Source organism: Callorhinus ursinus, unplaced genomic scaffold (genome assembly GCF_003265705.2).
Source record: "Callorhinus ursinus isolate GAN/ISIS: 27379988/994484 unplaced genomic scaffold, GSC_fseal_2.0 scaffold21, whole genome shotgun sequence".
NCBI classification, from domain to species: domain Eukaryota; kingdom Metazoa; phylum Chordata; class Mammalia; order Carnivora; family Otariidae; genus Callorhinus; species Callorhinus ursinus.
Genome location: NW_027397083.1, coordinates 2,067,239 through 2,083,017, shown reverse-complemented (window position 1 = coordinate 2,083,017; position 15,779 = coordinate 2,067,239). Strand labels below are relative to the sequence as shown.

General features: G+C 38.0%; 1 protein-coding gene across 1 annotated transcript; it reads right to left on the bottom strand.

The window, feature by feature from the left end:
- Nucleotides 1-11,617: 11,617 nt before the first annotated feature.
- Nucleotides 11,618-12,322, bottom strand: LOC112829705 (olfactory receptor 5G25-like). Its single transcript, XM_025879427.2, has one exon. The coding sequence runs from the start codon at nucleotides 12,320-12,322 to the stop codon at nucleotides 11,618-11,620; it is 705 nt and encodes a 234-aa protein (XP_025735212.2).
- Between the last annotated feature and the right edge of the window lie 3,457 nt (nucleotides 12,323-15,779).

Genomic DNA, 15,779 nt, shown 5'->3' with positions numbered 1-15,779 from the left:
GCCCCAGAGAAATCCCGTGTAGAGTCAAAGTTTGCTCAAGTACAAGGGCTCTCAAACATCTGCAGTTGTGCTCTCATTTAGAATTCCCTCCTTTGTACCCCATGGTTTGAATGAGATGCTCATAATGCAGGGCAACGTTCCATGCAGATGGCACCCCTCCTGGAGAGGGTGACCTGACCTCTCTCCTGCTCTGGGCAGTCATTGAACTTGAAGAGGTTTTCATTTGACTAGAACCTCTTTGTTCATCTTACAGAATTTCACATTACTTCATATTGGATTTGCTGCATTTGTTATATTCAACCAATTATGGTCTGACAGTGAATATTTCTCTATGTACCAAAAAAAAACACATTTTAGATGTCAGTCATTTTCATTTTCCCATAAACCCATTTATTTTGAACTTCTTGAAGAGTAAATGCAGGGACTGAAATGGATTTTTAAAAATGCTTTAAACTTACGCTCAATGAGTTGTTTCCTCTTCCAAGAATTAAAATTAAAACAGAGTATAAATTGTACTCTTTTTCAGCATGTACTCCTTCTGCCCACCATCATCTGTGCCTCCGTACAGAGACGAGGTCAGACTTTCTTAGAATCACTTGGTTTTATTCTTAGTTTTCTTCCCGAGGAACTGGTAAGATTCCACTCCAAAACACATTGTCTTTTCACTTGGATCTAAGTTTCCAGAAGTAGTTACATCATTTCTCTGTTCTGGGAGAACTTAGGTACCAAAGCATGCCATGCCATGGGAATTTGGTAAGAGGGAATTAAAATGTTATTACTATCTTTAAACTCTAAAAAAAATCCACTGGGATCATCTTACTTGTTTTCTGCACTTGACTGAGTAAACTCTTTATTTCTTATCTCTTTCTTAAACAAGAAACTATTTAAAGAGTAAACTTTAGTGCCATGTTGTAACAATGGCTAGTTTTCCTCATGAGAAACACCACAAAATCTCAGCAACCATTATTTACAGATCATTACAGCAGAGGCTCGGCTACCAAGATAGCTTAATTAGCATTGTGATCGTTCATCTTGCATTTCTAATACTCATAGAAAAATCACTGAGAATCAGAATGTGTAAAGAATCTCCATCATATTCACACAGGGCTTTTTATGAGAAATTGAGAGAGGTTTCACTTACAAATTCAAGCCTGATACTACATTTTTTTCAGCTTTTATTGTTGAGTAACACACAGAAAAGTGCAAAAATCTTAAGTGTACCACTGCATTATTGCACTGTGAGCACATGCATGTACACCATCACCCAAGTCAGGAATTACAACATCTCCCCTATCATGTTTGTGAAATTCATCTTTTGTTGAATAAATCGCTACTTCATGTATTTTGTTGATGCTAGCACTCAATTATATTAATATTCCACAAATGACTTATCAATTACTTTGTTGTTTGGCATTTGCCCCGTTTTAACTTCGGTGATTTTTTTCTCTACTGAGCATCCAATGAACACCATGTGCTTTGGTGTTCATGATCATGTATTTCTCTTGGGAATATACCTGGGAGTAAATTTCTTTGTTATGGGGCACAGGTATTTTCATATTGACTAAGAATTTAGGAAGTTGTCCCAAACCCATTGCTCACACTTCTGTAGGTACTGTACGAGAGTCATTGTTTGTCATTTTAACCATTTTCGTGAGTATATAGTGGTATTTCATTGTGCCTTTAGCTGCCATTTCTAGGGAAATTGAGAAATTTTGCAGTATTTATAGGCCATTTCCATAACGACTTTCATGGATTGGCTGTTGAAGTGTCTTGCCCACATTTTGTCACAGGATTGCCTGTCTTTCCTTAAAAATTATAATATTCATATACTCCAAATATGTCATTTATATGCCTTGTAAATACATTTTCCCTTTCTGTGGCTTCAGTGTTTACACTCTTAAGGGTAAACCTAAGTTTTTATTTTAGTGTAGTTCAGGGAATCAATATTTTTCTTGATATTTAGTATTTTTGTAGCCTACTTTTTTAAAATTTCCTATCATATGTCATAAAAGTATTCTCCAATATTATCTTCTAGATGCCTTAATTTCTTGCCTTTCACATTTCAATCTCCAAATCATCTGGAATTAATCTTAATGTGTATTGTGAGATGGGAGTAAAATTCCACTTTTTTTCCCATTCAGACATCCAATGGATCCAACGCTATTTTTTTTTCAATACTTTCTTTCCCCACTACCCTGCTCTGTCACCCTTGTCATAAATGAAGTGTCCGTGTATTGAGTCTGTATATTCCTTAATAATAGGGATATTAGCATGCATTCGTTAATACACTTGAACACTCTACTCTGTCCCACTGGACTATTAGTCTATTCCTGATCTTGACTTTTTTTTTTTTTTGAGAAAAAAAAGAGGGGAGGAGACAAGGGAGAAGGAGAGAGAAAATCTTAAACAGGTTCCACTCTCAACATGGAACCCAATGCAGAGCTCGATCTCATGACCCTAAGATCATGACCTGATCTGAAATCAAGAGTCAGATGCTTAACTGACTGAGCCATCCAGATGTCCCAGTCCTATCTTAATTTCTATAGTTTTGTAAGTCTATATTCAGTAGAGGAAGACATCCCACCTGACTTGTCTTCTTCAAAATTAACTGGGATATTTTGGATACTTTGCATTTCATATAAACTTCAGAATCACAGCAAGATCTTGGGAAGATTTAAGTCTGGATTCACTTTAACATTCCTTCTTCAGTCCTGCAGGACCTACATTGACAGCTTCCTTTCATACCATGGGAACAGTATAAGATTCAAGCATGCTTATTGGTCTCAACTGGTACCAAAAGACTGGGATTATTCCCTGCATATTTTCAGACCACAATTCTTTGAAACTAGAACTCAATCACAAGAGGAAAGTCAGAAAGAACTCAAATGCATGGAGGCTAAAGAGCATCCTACTAAAGAATGAATGGGTCAACCAGGAAATTAAAGAATTTAAAAAATTCATGGAAACTAATGAAAATGAAAACATAACTGTTCAAAATCTTTGGGATACAGCAAAGTCTGTTCTAAGAGGTAAGTATATAGCAATACAAGCCTTTCTCAAGAAACAAGGAAGGTCTCAAATACACAACCTGACCCTACACCTAAAGGAGCTAGAGAAAAACAGCAAATAAAGCCTAAACCCCACAGGAGAAGAGAAATAATAAAGATCAGAGCAGAAATCAATGAAATAGAAACCAAAAGAACAGTAGAACAGATCAATGAAACTAGGAGCTGGTTCTTTGAAGGAATAAACAAGATTGATAAACCCATCGCCAGACTTACCAAAAAGAAAAGAGAAATGACCTAAATCAACAAAATCATGAATGAAAGAGGAGAGATCACAACCAACACCAAAGAAATATGAACAATTATAAGAACATATTATGAACAACTATATGCCAGCAAATTAGATAATCTGGAAGAAATGGATGCATTCCAACTACCAAAATTGAACCAGGAAGAAATAGAAAACCTGAACAGACCTATAACCCCTAAGGAAATTGAAGTAGTCATGAAAAATCTCCCAACAAACAAAAGCCCAGGGCCAGATAGCTACCCAAGGGAATTCTACCAAACATTTTAAGAAGAATTAATACCTATTCTCCTGAAACTGTTCCAAAAAATAGAAATGGAAGGAAAACTTCCAAACTTGTTTTATGAGGCCACCATTACCTTGATCCCAAAACCAGACAAAGACCCCATTAAAAGAAGAATTATAGACCAATATCCTTGATGGACATGGATGCAAAAATTCTCACCAAAATACTAGCCAATAGGATCCAACAGTACATTAAAAGGATTATTCACCATGACCAAGTGGAATTTATCCCTGGGCTGCAAGGTTGGTTCAACATCTGCAAATCAATCAACGTGATACAATATATTAACAAAAGAAAGAACAAGAATCATATGATCCTCTCAATAGATGCAGAAAAAGCATTTGACAAAGTACAGCATCCTTTCTTGATCAAACTCTTCAGAGTATAGGGATAAAGGGTACATACCTCAATATCATAAAAGCCATCTATGAAAAACCCACAGTGAATATCATTCTCAATGGGGAAGAGCTCAGAGCTTTCCCCTTAAGGTCAAGAACATGGCACCTGTCCACTAACACCACTGCTATTCAACATAGTATTAAAAGTCCTAGTCAGAGCAATCAGACAACAAAAAGAAATAAAAGGCATCTGAATCGGCATAAAGGAAGTCAAAATCTCACTCTTTGTAGATGATATGATACTTTATGTGGAAAACCCAAAAGACTCCACCCCCAAACTGCTAGAACTCATACAGGAATTCAGTAAAGTGGCAGGACATAAAATCCATGCACAGAAATCAGTGGCATTCCTATACACCAACAACAAGACAGAAGAAAGAGAAATTAAGGAGTCGATCCCATTTACAGTTGCACCCAAAACCATAAGATACCTAGGAATAAATCTAACCAAAGAGGCAAAGAATCTGTACTCAGAAAACTATAAAATACTCAGGAAAGAAATAGAGGAAGACACAAAGAAATGGAAAAACGTTCCATGCTCATGGATTGGAAGAACAAACATTGTGAAGATGTCAATGCGACCTAGAGCAATCTACACATTCAATGCAATCCCCATCAAAATACTATCCACTTTTTTCAAAGAAATGGAACAAATAATCCTAAAATTTGTATGGAACCAGAAGAGACCCCAAATAGCCAGAGGAATCTTGAAAAAGAAAAGCAAAGCTGGCGGCATCACAATTCCAGACTTCCAGCTCTATTACAAAGCTGTCATCATCAAGACAGTATGGTACTGGCACAAAAACAGACACATAGATCAATGGAACAGAATCGAGAGCCCAGAAATGGACCCTCAACTCTATGGTCAACTTATCTTTGACAAAACAGGAAAGAATGTCCAATGGAAAAAAGACAGTCTCTTCAACAAATGGTGTTGGGAAAATTGGACAGCCACATGCAGAAGAATGAAACTGGACCATTTCCTTACACCACACACAAAAATAGACTCCAAATGGTTGAAAGACCTAAACGTGAGAGAGGAGTCCATCAAAATCTTAAAGGAGAACGCACGCAGCAACCTCTTCGACCTCAGCCGCAGCAACTTCTTCCTAGAAACATCGCCAAAGGCAAGGGAAGCAAGGGTAAAAATGAACTATTGGGATTTCATCAAGATAAAAAGCTTTTGCACAGCAAAAGAAACAGTCCACAAAACCAAAGACAACCGACAGAATGGGAGAAGATTTCTGCAAATGACATATCAGATAAAGGGCTAGTATCCAAAATCTATAAAGAGCTTATCCAACTCAACACCCAAAGAACAAATAATCCAATCAAGCAATGGGCAGAAGCCATGAACAGACATTTTTCCAAAGAAGACATCCAAATGGCCAACAGACACATGAAAAAGTGCTCAACATCGCTCAGCATCAAGGAAATCCAAATCAAAACCTCAACGAGATACCACCTCACACCAGTCAGAATGGCTAAAATTAACAAGTCAGGAAACGACAGATGTGGCAGGGATGCAGAGAAAGGGGAACCCTCCTACACTGTTGGTGGGAATGCAAGCTGGTGCAACCACTCTGGAAAACAGTATGGAGGTTCCTCAAAAAGTTGAAAATAAAGCTACCATACAATCCAGCAATTGCACTATTGGGTATTTACCACAAAGATACAAATGTAGGGATCTGAAGGGGTACGTGCACCCTGATGTTTATAGCAGAAATGTCCACAATAGCCAAACTGTGGAAAGAGCCAAGATGTCCATCGACAGATGAATGGATAAAGAAGAGGTGGTATATATACACAATGGAATATTACGCAGCCATCAAAAGGAATGAGATCTTGCCATTTGCAACGACGTGGAACTGGAGGGTGTTATGCTGAGTGAAATAAGCCAATCAGAGAAAGACATGTATCATATGACCTCACTGATATGAGGAATTCTTAATCTCAGGAAACAAACTGAGGGTTGCTGGAGTGGTGCGGGGTGGGAGGGATGGGGTGGCTGGTTGATAGACATTGGGGAGGGTATGTGCTACGGTGAGCGCTGTGAATTGTGCAAGACTGTTGAATCACAGATCAGTACTTCTGAAATAAATAATGCAATATATGTTAAGAAAAAAAATAAAAGAAGAAGAAGATAACAGGAGGGGAAGAATGAAGGGGAGTAAGTCGGAGAGGGAGACGAACCATGAGAGACGATGGACTCTGAAAAACAAACTGAGGGTTCTAGAGGGGAGGAGGGTGGGGGGATGGGTTAGCCTGGTGATGGGTATTAAAGAGGGCACGTTCTGCGTGGAGCACTGGGTGTTATGCACAAACAATGAACCATGGAACACTACATCAAAAACTAATGATGTAATGTATGGTGATTAACATAACAATAAAAAATTTAAAGAAAACGATTGAAGGGACAAGGATTGAAGCTATACATACCTGTTTGAATGTACCTTACTTTGTAAATTTGACTCTGAAACCACATAAATGTTCTATTTTTACACTATAGTAAAACAAAGTTTTTAAAGTTAAAAAGCAAGATTATGTAAGTGATGAATCACTGAATTTTATCTTGGAAACCAATATCGCACTGTATGTGAACTACCTAAAATTTAAATTAGGGACACCTGGTTAAGTGTCTGTCTTCATCTCAGGTCGGGACCTTAGGGTCCCGGGATCCCGTCCTGCATCAGGCTCCCTACTCAGGGGGGAGTTTGCTTCTCCCTCTCCCTCTGCTCCTCCCCCCGCTCATGCTCACTCTCTCTCTCTCAAATAAATAAAATTAAAAAATCTTGAAAGAAATTTAAATTAAAAAAAACATTAAAAAAAAGAAAAAAACAAAATGAAATGAATGAACCTAACTGGGTATTGAGTTGGTGACCTAACCATACTGTCAGGAACGATTTAAATGAAATTAAAACCCAATAATTTGACCATACATTCCTAATGGGATATACAAAACAAAAGAGCTACAAAGAAATATTAAACCAAGGCGCCTGGGTGGCTCAGTCATTAAGTGTCTGCCTCTGGCTCAGGTGAGTAACAGGAACACTCATTCATTGTTGGTAGGAATGCAATGATACAGCCACCTTGGAAGACAGTTTAGCAATTTCTTGGAAAGTTAAACATATACCTATGCCAGTTCCAAATATATATATATGAAAGTCAAGTATCCTGTCATTCATAGGGAAGCAGTAACCATTTTGCTGTGGTTTTTCAACTTCTGATTCCTATAAGCAAAGCTTTCCTTTTTAACAGGTATCAAGAGGAAGGCCAGAGATCTCATTTCAGTTGAAAATGAAATCTATGTGTGCTTATCTCAAATATGACCCAGAATTCAGTGTTTATGTGGCAAAATACCAGCACAGGTTTCACATTTAAGAGGTAATTTTTATTCTTTATTTTTAGTTTTAAGAAAATAATATTCTTTTTTTTTAAAGATTTATTTATTTGAGAGAGACAGAGAGAATAAGAGCTCAGGGGAAGGGGCAGAGGGGGAGAATCCCCAAGGAGACTCCCGGCTGAGCACAGAGCCCCATGCAGGGCTCAGTCTCACGACCCATGAGATCATGGCCTGAGCCAAAACCAAGAGTCGGACGCTCAACCTATAGAGCCACCCAGACACCCCACAAAGCTTAACTTTTAAGTCTCATGTAAAATTAAGTCTTGGGCTATATTTTTATTCATATTGCTTTGCCATATGATTTTAGTAACTTATTTAACATTGTCGATGTATTTTCATGTTGTAAACAGCATTAATTAAAATGAATTTACAAACTTTATTTAAATTAAATCAACTGAGTCTACTTTTTTCAAAAGTAAATCCCATCTTGGATTAAAACACTTACTGAACAGAAATGCACTATGTTGCTTTATGAATTTTCTAAATGTATAAAAAGGAAAGAAAGGTAAGCTAAGCTTGATTGCCTATTTGTTTTTCAAGAAAAGCTGGCTAAAAGTCATTTTTAGTTTTAAATAGGGGGAAAAACTACTTTTGCTGATACCACATACCACATATCCTATCTTACTAGGGCCCTCGATAGTGGAAACTATGAGAGGATTTTTAGGTCTACTTGGATAAGGGGAAAGGGGGAAAAAATCAAGTAGGAAATTTTACGGTAAGGGTGAAAAAAAACCCTGAAGTTTCCTCTACTATGTACCTGCGCCCCTCCCACCCTACATTAGAGTTGATATCCTTTGCAGGAAAGGGAAACCACACAGAGCATGTGAGTAAGTTGACCAAAATTAACAAATCCACAGAAACCTATTACTCTTTACTCAGAAGAGACAATTATTACTGGATCATTACATCTACAACTCATGGGTCATGCTAATGTACCATGGGCTGTAGAAATCATTTGTACACAGGAGGTCCCTGAGAGCTGAAAAACATTTCAAAGTCCCTCTGGGATAAAAAGATTGAGATTTGGAATGAAGACAATGTGTCTGAACTAGTTAGAGGAGATCGTTGCAAAACATTGTGAAGGTACCAAATGCCACTGAATGGTACCCTTTGAAATGGCTAGTGGTTGGGGCATCTGGGTGGCTCAGTCGGTTGAGCATCTGCCTTCGGCTCGGGTCCTGATCTCAGAGTCCTGGGATCAAGTCCCCACATCAGGCTCCCTGCTCAGTGGGGAGTCTGCTTCTCCCTCTCTCTCTGTCCCCCCTCCCCGCTTGTGCGCGTGCTCTCTGTCTCAAATTAAAAAAAAAAAAAATTGAAATGGCTAGTGGTTAATTTTATGTTATGTGAATTTTACAGCAATTAAGAAAAAAATCTGACTAGGATCTGTTGAAGCTTCTAGAAGGGTAAAAGACTAGATCTGGCCTGGAAAGAAACTGAAGTTCTGAATTAAAAACAGAGGCACGAACTGGTAGAGGCAGCTCTAACGAGAGCGTGTTTCACACTCTGCTACCAAAATAACAAACAGGTTTGAGTGCAACCCAGTTCACTTGCACACATGACAGAAAGCAAAAGTTCGCGAAAGGATACTTACTGTTCACATGCCATCAGACATTACTCTGATTTTTTTTATTCTTCTCTAGTCCATTTTGCTTCTTTCTTTTTTTTTTTTTTTTTAATGCTGGCCATGATTCATTAAATTGATCTCATAAGGTGACAGGCCAACTCTAATGGACTCCAGTGTCAGGTTGAGGGGTTTGCACCTGATGCAAGTTATCTTAAGGCAACGGAATTAACCACTAAGAATATAACCAGAAATCTATAAGCAGAATTTTAGATCAGGAAAAACCTCCACCCTGTGCATAAAGTCATTGTTTTATGATTATCTTTGTCAGTGCCCTAAATTTAAATTGATTTATCTACCATCCCATGAGGAAGTCAATATGTATACTATGTATTACTCAGAGTGTGTCCTTCAGCTGTTTATCATTTAAATTGCTGGTAAATTTCCCAAAGAACGCTTTTCCTTATATATTAGTAAATAGGCTTATATTAGTCTAGATAAAAATAAATTTCAAGGTATTGCCCACACCCTTTTGTAAGAGAGGCAGAGGGATTCTGAATTTGTTTTATTCTACTGCTATGAATTCAAATAGTTTATTTTCTTCTAAGAAAAGAGTTGCTTCACTATAAATTAGAGACGGACTATAAGATGGCAGCAAGGTAGCTTCATAAAAAACAGAAAGTGTACTCCTCATTATTCATTAGGGACCTTCAGGATCAGCTAGCCAGCCATCTGTCCAAAATGCTATAGAAAAGATTTTTAGCTTTGTCTGGAAATGTCCCTTTTAACTTTAATATCCTATTATTTTTGACAATATGCCTGAGATTCTCTTAGCTCAAAATAAATGCAGGATGTAAATTGTTGGGGAAAAAAAAAAGTATTCTGAGGATCAAAATCAATTAGCTTGCAAACTCTAGGTCCCCCCAAACACACGCACCCAACTCGGTGCTAGAATACCCAGAAGCGCCTGTTACTATATGGGGGAGGGGGCACTTTCTCCTTTGATGATCCAAATAGTGACCTCTAGATTCCATGAAAAGCCATATTGTAAAAAGAATTTTTTCAACTTTGCCAATCCCTGAAGAGGCTTTTTTTTAAATTACCCTTCCTAAAATAAACTGCTCTTCTTTCCTTGATTATTTTGTTTGTCAAAGAAATCACCATATATATGTAAATATTTTTCAATCTTCTTGTTTGTTTGTCTTTACACTAGCCTGAAAACTCCAGAAGGACTTTTCTTCTCAATATGAATAATAACCAGTAAAGTGTCAGGCACATAAGAGGCCTATATAAAAAAAAAACTGTTTAATTATTGATTCTAACATTCTTTGACTCCCATTCTTAGACTCTTAATTAAATAGCATCTTAACTCACATCATTACTCAACACAGTCACAAAAACTGGCAGAAAGCTTGGTGAAAAACAAGCAAGACAAGTATGTTCTAGGGCCTTACAGATGATTTACATCCTATAAAGAAAGACCTCAAGAGAAGAGAGAGTATGGCTCTCACTGAGTCTTAGAGTTGCACAAAAATGTGTTTGATCCCCTCATTTCTTAGACTTGTTACTAAGTTCCAGAAAATAAAACACAGAAGTATGGTTGAAAGAATATTGGACCTGGAGAAAATAAAAGTGTGACCCAAGTTATGTAGTCATGGGAAATACATTGATTCTTCATGTGTGCCAGACTGAACATCTGCAAAAATAAAATTGCATTCTGCCTATGACACAAAATTCAGTAAATCACAGTAACAATAAACACTTTATTAAAAAACTGAACTGCATTCTGCCTTTCACATGCACGACTCATGTAACTACAGTGGCAAAATCTCAACAGTTAGTACTATGAGAGGAGTATTGGGGACGTACAAGGCCTTTGTAAAATGTCTGCTCCAAACACAAAGGTAGTATTTCAGAGCACTATAGTTACATACTTCCTGAATAATTCACTTTTTTCCATTTTCTTGATATATAATTCATATATCACATTGTGTTATCCCAAGGTGTACAACATACTGGTTTCATATACATATGTATTACAAAATGACTACCACAATAACTTTGGTTAACATAAATCGCCTTATGTCATTATACATTTTTTTCTAGTGAAGAGAACTTTTAAGATTTGCTCTCTTAGCAACTTAAAAATGTACAGGACAGAATTATTAACTAGAGACACCATGTTTACATTACACTCCCAGGACCTATATATCTTATAAGTTGATGTTTTTTACCTTTTTTCCATAATACATTTGTTAATGGTTTATGTTTAAAGAATCAAGGCCAAGCTTGCAGACAACTGAGGGATCTCAACACCTTGTGAGCTAAACAGAAGTACTATCAAGTCACTGATGATGATTCTAACATTTATCCAGGATTTAACAAAGAATCTCTCATATTCTACTCACAATCCTTGAAAATATTTTCAAAGCACTAAGGCTCAATAATCCTCTCATCTCAGCTTAACGATTTAAAACTCCTTCCTGGTCAATGACAAATTAGAAAATTGTAACCTAGAGACGTTGTGTGACTTTTCAATGACATAATGTAATAAAAAATGAATCTGAACATAAAATTTGCACTCCCATCACTCAGCCCATGTTCTTGCATCTTGTGTAAACATCTCCTTTCAATGTGTAGTACAAATGGAATCTAGTTTACCTACTCATTAGAAACTGCTTCTTCTCAAGTGTCCTTCTGAATGAATCTTTGACCTCCCTGTTTCTCAGGCTGTAGATAAGGGGGTTCAACATGGGAATCACAGCTGTGTAGAACACAGAAACCACCTTATTAATGTCCAGGGAGAAACTAGAACTAGGGCGTACATAGATAAAGAAGAGTGTCCCATATAGGATGGAGACAGCTGTCAGGTGTGAAGGGCAGGTGGAGAAGGCTTTGTGCCTCCCCTCCACAGAGTGGATCCTCAGGATAGCAAAGACAATGTAAATGTAGGAAACCAGCATGATCATACCACTGAGCACTCCTAGAGCTCCAGCAAAGAGGAAAAGAACAAACTGATTGATGTGGGTGTCTACACATGCCAGGGACAAAACAGGAAGAAGATCACAGAAGAAGTGATTGATGATATTTGGACCACAGTAAGGTAGGCGAAAGGTGAAAGTCGTGTGGGTCATGGTGCTCATAGGACCCACAGCATAAGGCCCTACCACCAGCTGCACACAGACCCGCTGGGATATAATGAGAGTATACAACAAGGGCTTACAGATGGCCATATACTGGTCATATGCCATGGAGGCCAGGAGGAAACATTCAGTCACTACAAACTGACCAAAAAACCAGATCTGAGCAGCATAGCCAAAGAAAGAGATTACTTTTTTTTCCACAGAGATGTCAGTCAACATCTTAGGAATTCAGGCAAATACCTTCTCTCACTCTAGGTGAAGGGTGTTGGGAATGTAACTTCTCCGCCAATTCTTTTAGATTTTAGATAAGTATTCAGCCATTTTGTCTAAAAGATAGACCTGTGATGTCTAAGAAGGAGGGCAAGCTCAGACGAGGGAAGATGGCTTTGACCAGGGTTCAAAATCTTCCACCAAATCTCCTCGGTGACACCTTCTCCCAAACACTTATGATCTTCCTGTCATTGGCTTATATACACATTAGCCTCATCAAACTCCATCAAATTTTTTTAGTTTATCAAAGAAGAAACTAGTTCTTAAATATGAGTAAGTGTTGTAACCAATTAAGTATTAATAGGAGCTGGGAAAGAAAAGCAATAATTTAAAGATGAAAAAGACACACCTGGGCATTTATCCCAGAGAAATGAAAACTTATGTCCACATAAAAACCTGTATAATTTTATTCACAGAAGCTTTAATCATAATAGCCAGACATATGAAACAACCAAAATGTCCTACAATACGTAAATAACTCAACAATCTTGGTATATCATACCATGGAATTCTATTGAGTAAGCAAGAAGGAGGAAAATACGATACACACAACAGCTTGAATGGGTCTCCAGGTCATTACACTGAGTTAAAAAGAGCCAATCTCAAAAATTCAGAATTCTGTCATTACAACATTTATATAACACTCTGTAAATGGTGAAATGATAGAAATGGAGAACAGGTTATCGGTTGCCTGGGATTAGGAAAGGGGGGGAGAGTGAATGTGTGACTATAAAAGCATAGCACATGGGACATCCATGTAAAGATGGAAGAGGTCTGCAGCCTGATTGTCGCATGGGTTAAACAAATCTATCTACATACAAAGTTAAATGATATAGAACAAAACACACACATCACACCAATGCCAATTTCCCAAATTTGTTGTGGTGTAGTTGGTAAGATGTACCATTGGGGAACCCTGAGAGAAGGGATATGAGCCTCTCTGTATATTTTTGCAACTTCCTGTGAATCTGTATTTCAGAATAAAACTCTTTAACAAAAAAGAAGAAGAAGAAGAAGAGGAAGAGGAAGAGGAAGAGGAGGAGGAAGAAGAAGAAGAAGAAGGAGATGGAGATGGAGGAGGAGGAAGAGGGAAGAAGAAGAAGAAAAGAAAGAGAAGGAGAAATGAATGAATGAATGGGAAGTGAGAAGAAGAGGAAATAAGGATAGGACTCCAAAAATGGGAAATTGAGGAAGGGAGGCACATGTTTTCGACCTTGAAATAATCATAATGATTCCCAACAATGCAATCACACAAAAACGTCAATGGGCTGTGCAGGAGGAGAAGTATCGACAGAAATCTAAAAACACTTCCCCTCGTAAGAAAGCTTGGAAAAGGTTTTGCTTAACAGGAAGGTAATGAAATGAAAATCCACTGATGTCCTATGCTCTCATAGGCAAAGGGGCTTGGAACAAAAAGGCCTGGAGGGGCGGAATCCAAGATTAGTCAGAAAAACTGTACCTTAGTTGAGAGATGTTCAAGAAGTTAATATTTTCTAAGCATACAAACATCACAGGTAATTGATATTTGTATTTGCTTTGTACTCAAGGAAGATGTATATGAAAACAATAGTTCATGACTGTCAAAATGCATATTACTTTATTTTTCTTAATCCAAAAATTTACCCAACTCAAAAATTCTAACATAGAAAAATCATGATCCTAGGTATGCATGTGACTTTCAGCATGAGCAGCTTGGAATTCAGGTCAGTGGATTCGGAGGTTTGCTTTCTACTTATAAGACCCAATGTAGGGAAAAGGAAGAAATCAAGAACCAGAGAAGCCAAAGCCTAATTCTAACATCCTATGAGCCATAAATCTTGCAGCACATTTCACTATCTCTACGCCAAACACAAAATTCAATCAACATGTACATTCAAGTTCGGTCATTTAAACCAAAAGACACAGACTCAGCATTTGACTCCTACCAAATTATTCTTCATGGTAATCTTAGAGATGATGCTTTTCCAGGCATCTGAGCTCATTTTTTGTTATCTAAATTCCTAAAGGCAATTTAGGAAATCACTTAATGCACTTATCGGAAGAAACACGCCCTAGACCCATTGCCTGTCTATGTCATAATGAATTATGAAAGTAGCATTTCCTGTTATAAAAACCAATTACCCTACAAAGATAGACTTGTCATTCTTCTCATCTTCTCCAGGTGTCTAGAAAGATACACAGTACAGTGATACCATCTTGAAACCCGGGCCTTCCAATAACACTTCAAAAAGGCATTAATTGATCAATCTGCCCAACACACAGCAGAGGTTTTTCTAAAGGGTTGTTGTGGAGACAACTCCCTCAAGGAAAAAAAAAAAAAAAAAGCTCAGGAGATCAGGCCTATAGAGAAAATATTAAAGTTATTTCAAGAGAAAAATATTGTGACTTGAATCCATTGGAATTACACAAAATAAACCTCTCTCTCCCTTTGGGACCACCCACACACACACTTCAAAATCCAGGTATATTTTTGGGCTTTTGTTTTTACTTTTTATTATTTATTCATTTATTTATTTATTTGAGAGAGAGAGAGAGTGTGTGAGCGGGGCAGGGGCAGAGGGAGAAGTAGAGAGAATCCTAAGCAGACTTTATGCTGAATATGGAGCCTGACACTGGGGCTCAACCTCAGACCCTGAGATCATGACCTGAACTGAAATCAAGAGTCAGACATTGAATCAGTTGAGCCACCCAGGCACCCTAGAAATCCAGTTTTGGGCCATTTTAAGTCTTCAACTGCTGCATGATATCACCAGCCTGTGGCATGTGCAGGTTTGAGAATCTAAAATAGAGCCTTGTTTCGGAGAGATTATAATCAGAAGGTGATTCCGGATACACAGCAGCAGGAGGGATTCCATGATTGGTCCCTGAGTTACCAGGATGGTAGGATCCGTGTAGCCAAAGGGTTTGAAAATAGTCTCTTGGATGTGATTAATCTCAAAGGGAGGTAAATGTAGGTAGATAAAAATAAGGTGGATTGGGGGGCCTATGCAGCAAAAGAGAGCTCTAAGTTTGGACAGCATTTTTGAGAAACAAAAGCAGTCCGCACTGGCTGTATAAAAATTTCAAATATAAGGGTAGAAAAATGGGTTTGGGTTCAAACTTCATAAAGCTGCCTCGAGAGTATTAACCCATTTAAACTTCATAAAAGCTCAGTGAAAGGGATGAATACAAAGATCTGGATTCTCCTCCCTCTCATCAGGATATTCAGTCCATTTGCTCTTTTTTTTAAGATTTTATTTATTTATTTGAGAGAGAGAGGGCAAGAGAGCAAGAGCGGGGGCAGGGAGAGGGGCAGAGGGAGAAGCAGTGATCCCCACTGATCAGGGAGCCATGGTCTGTTGCTGGGCTCAGTCGCAGGACATTGGGGTCATGACCTGAGCTGAAGGCAGACGCTTAACCGACTGAG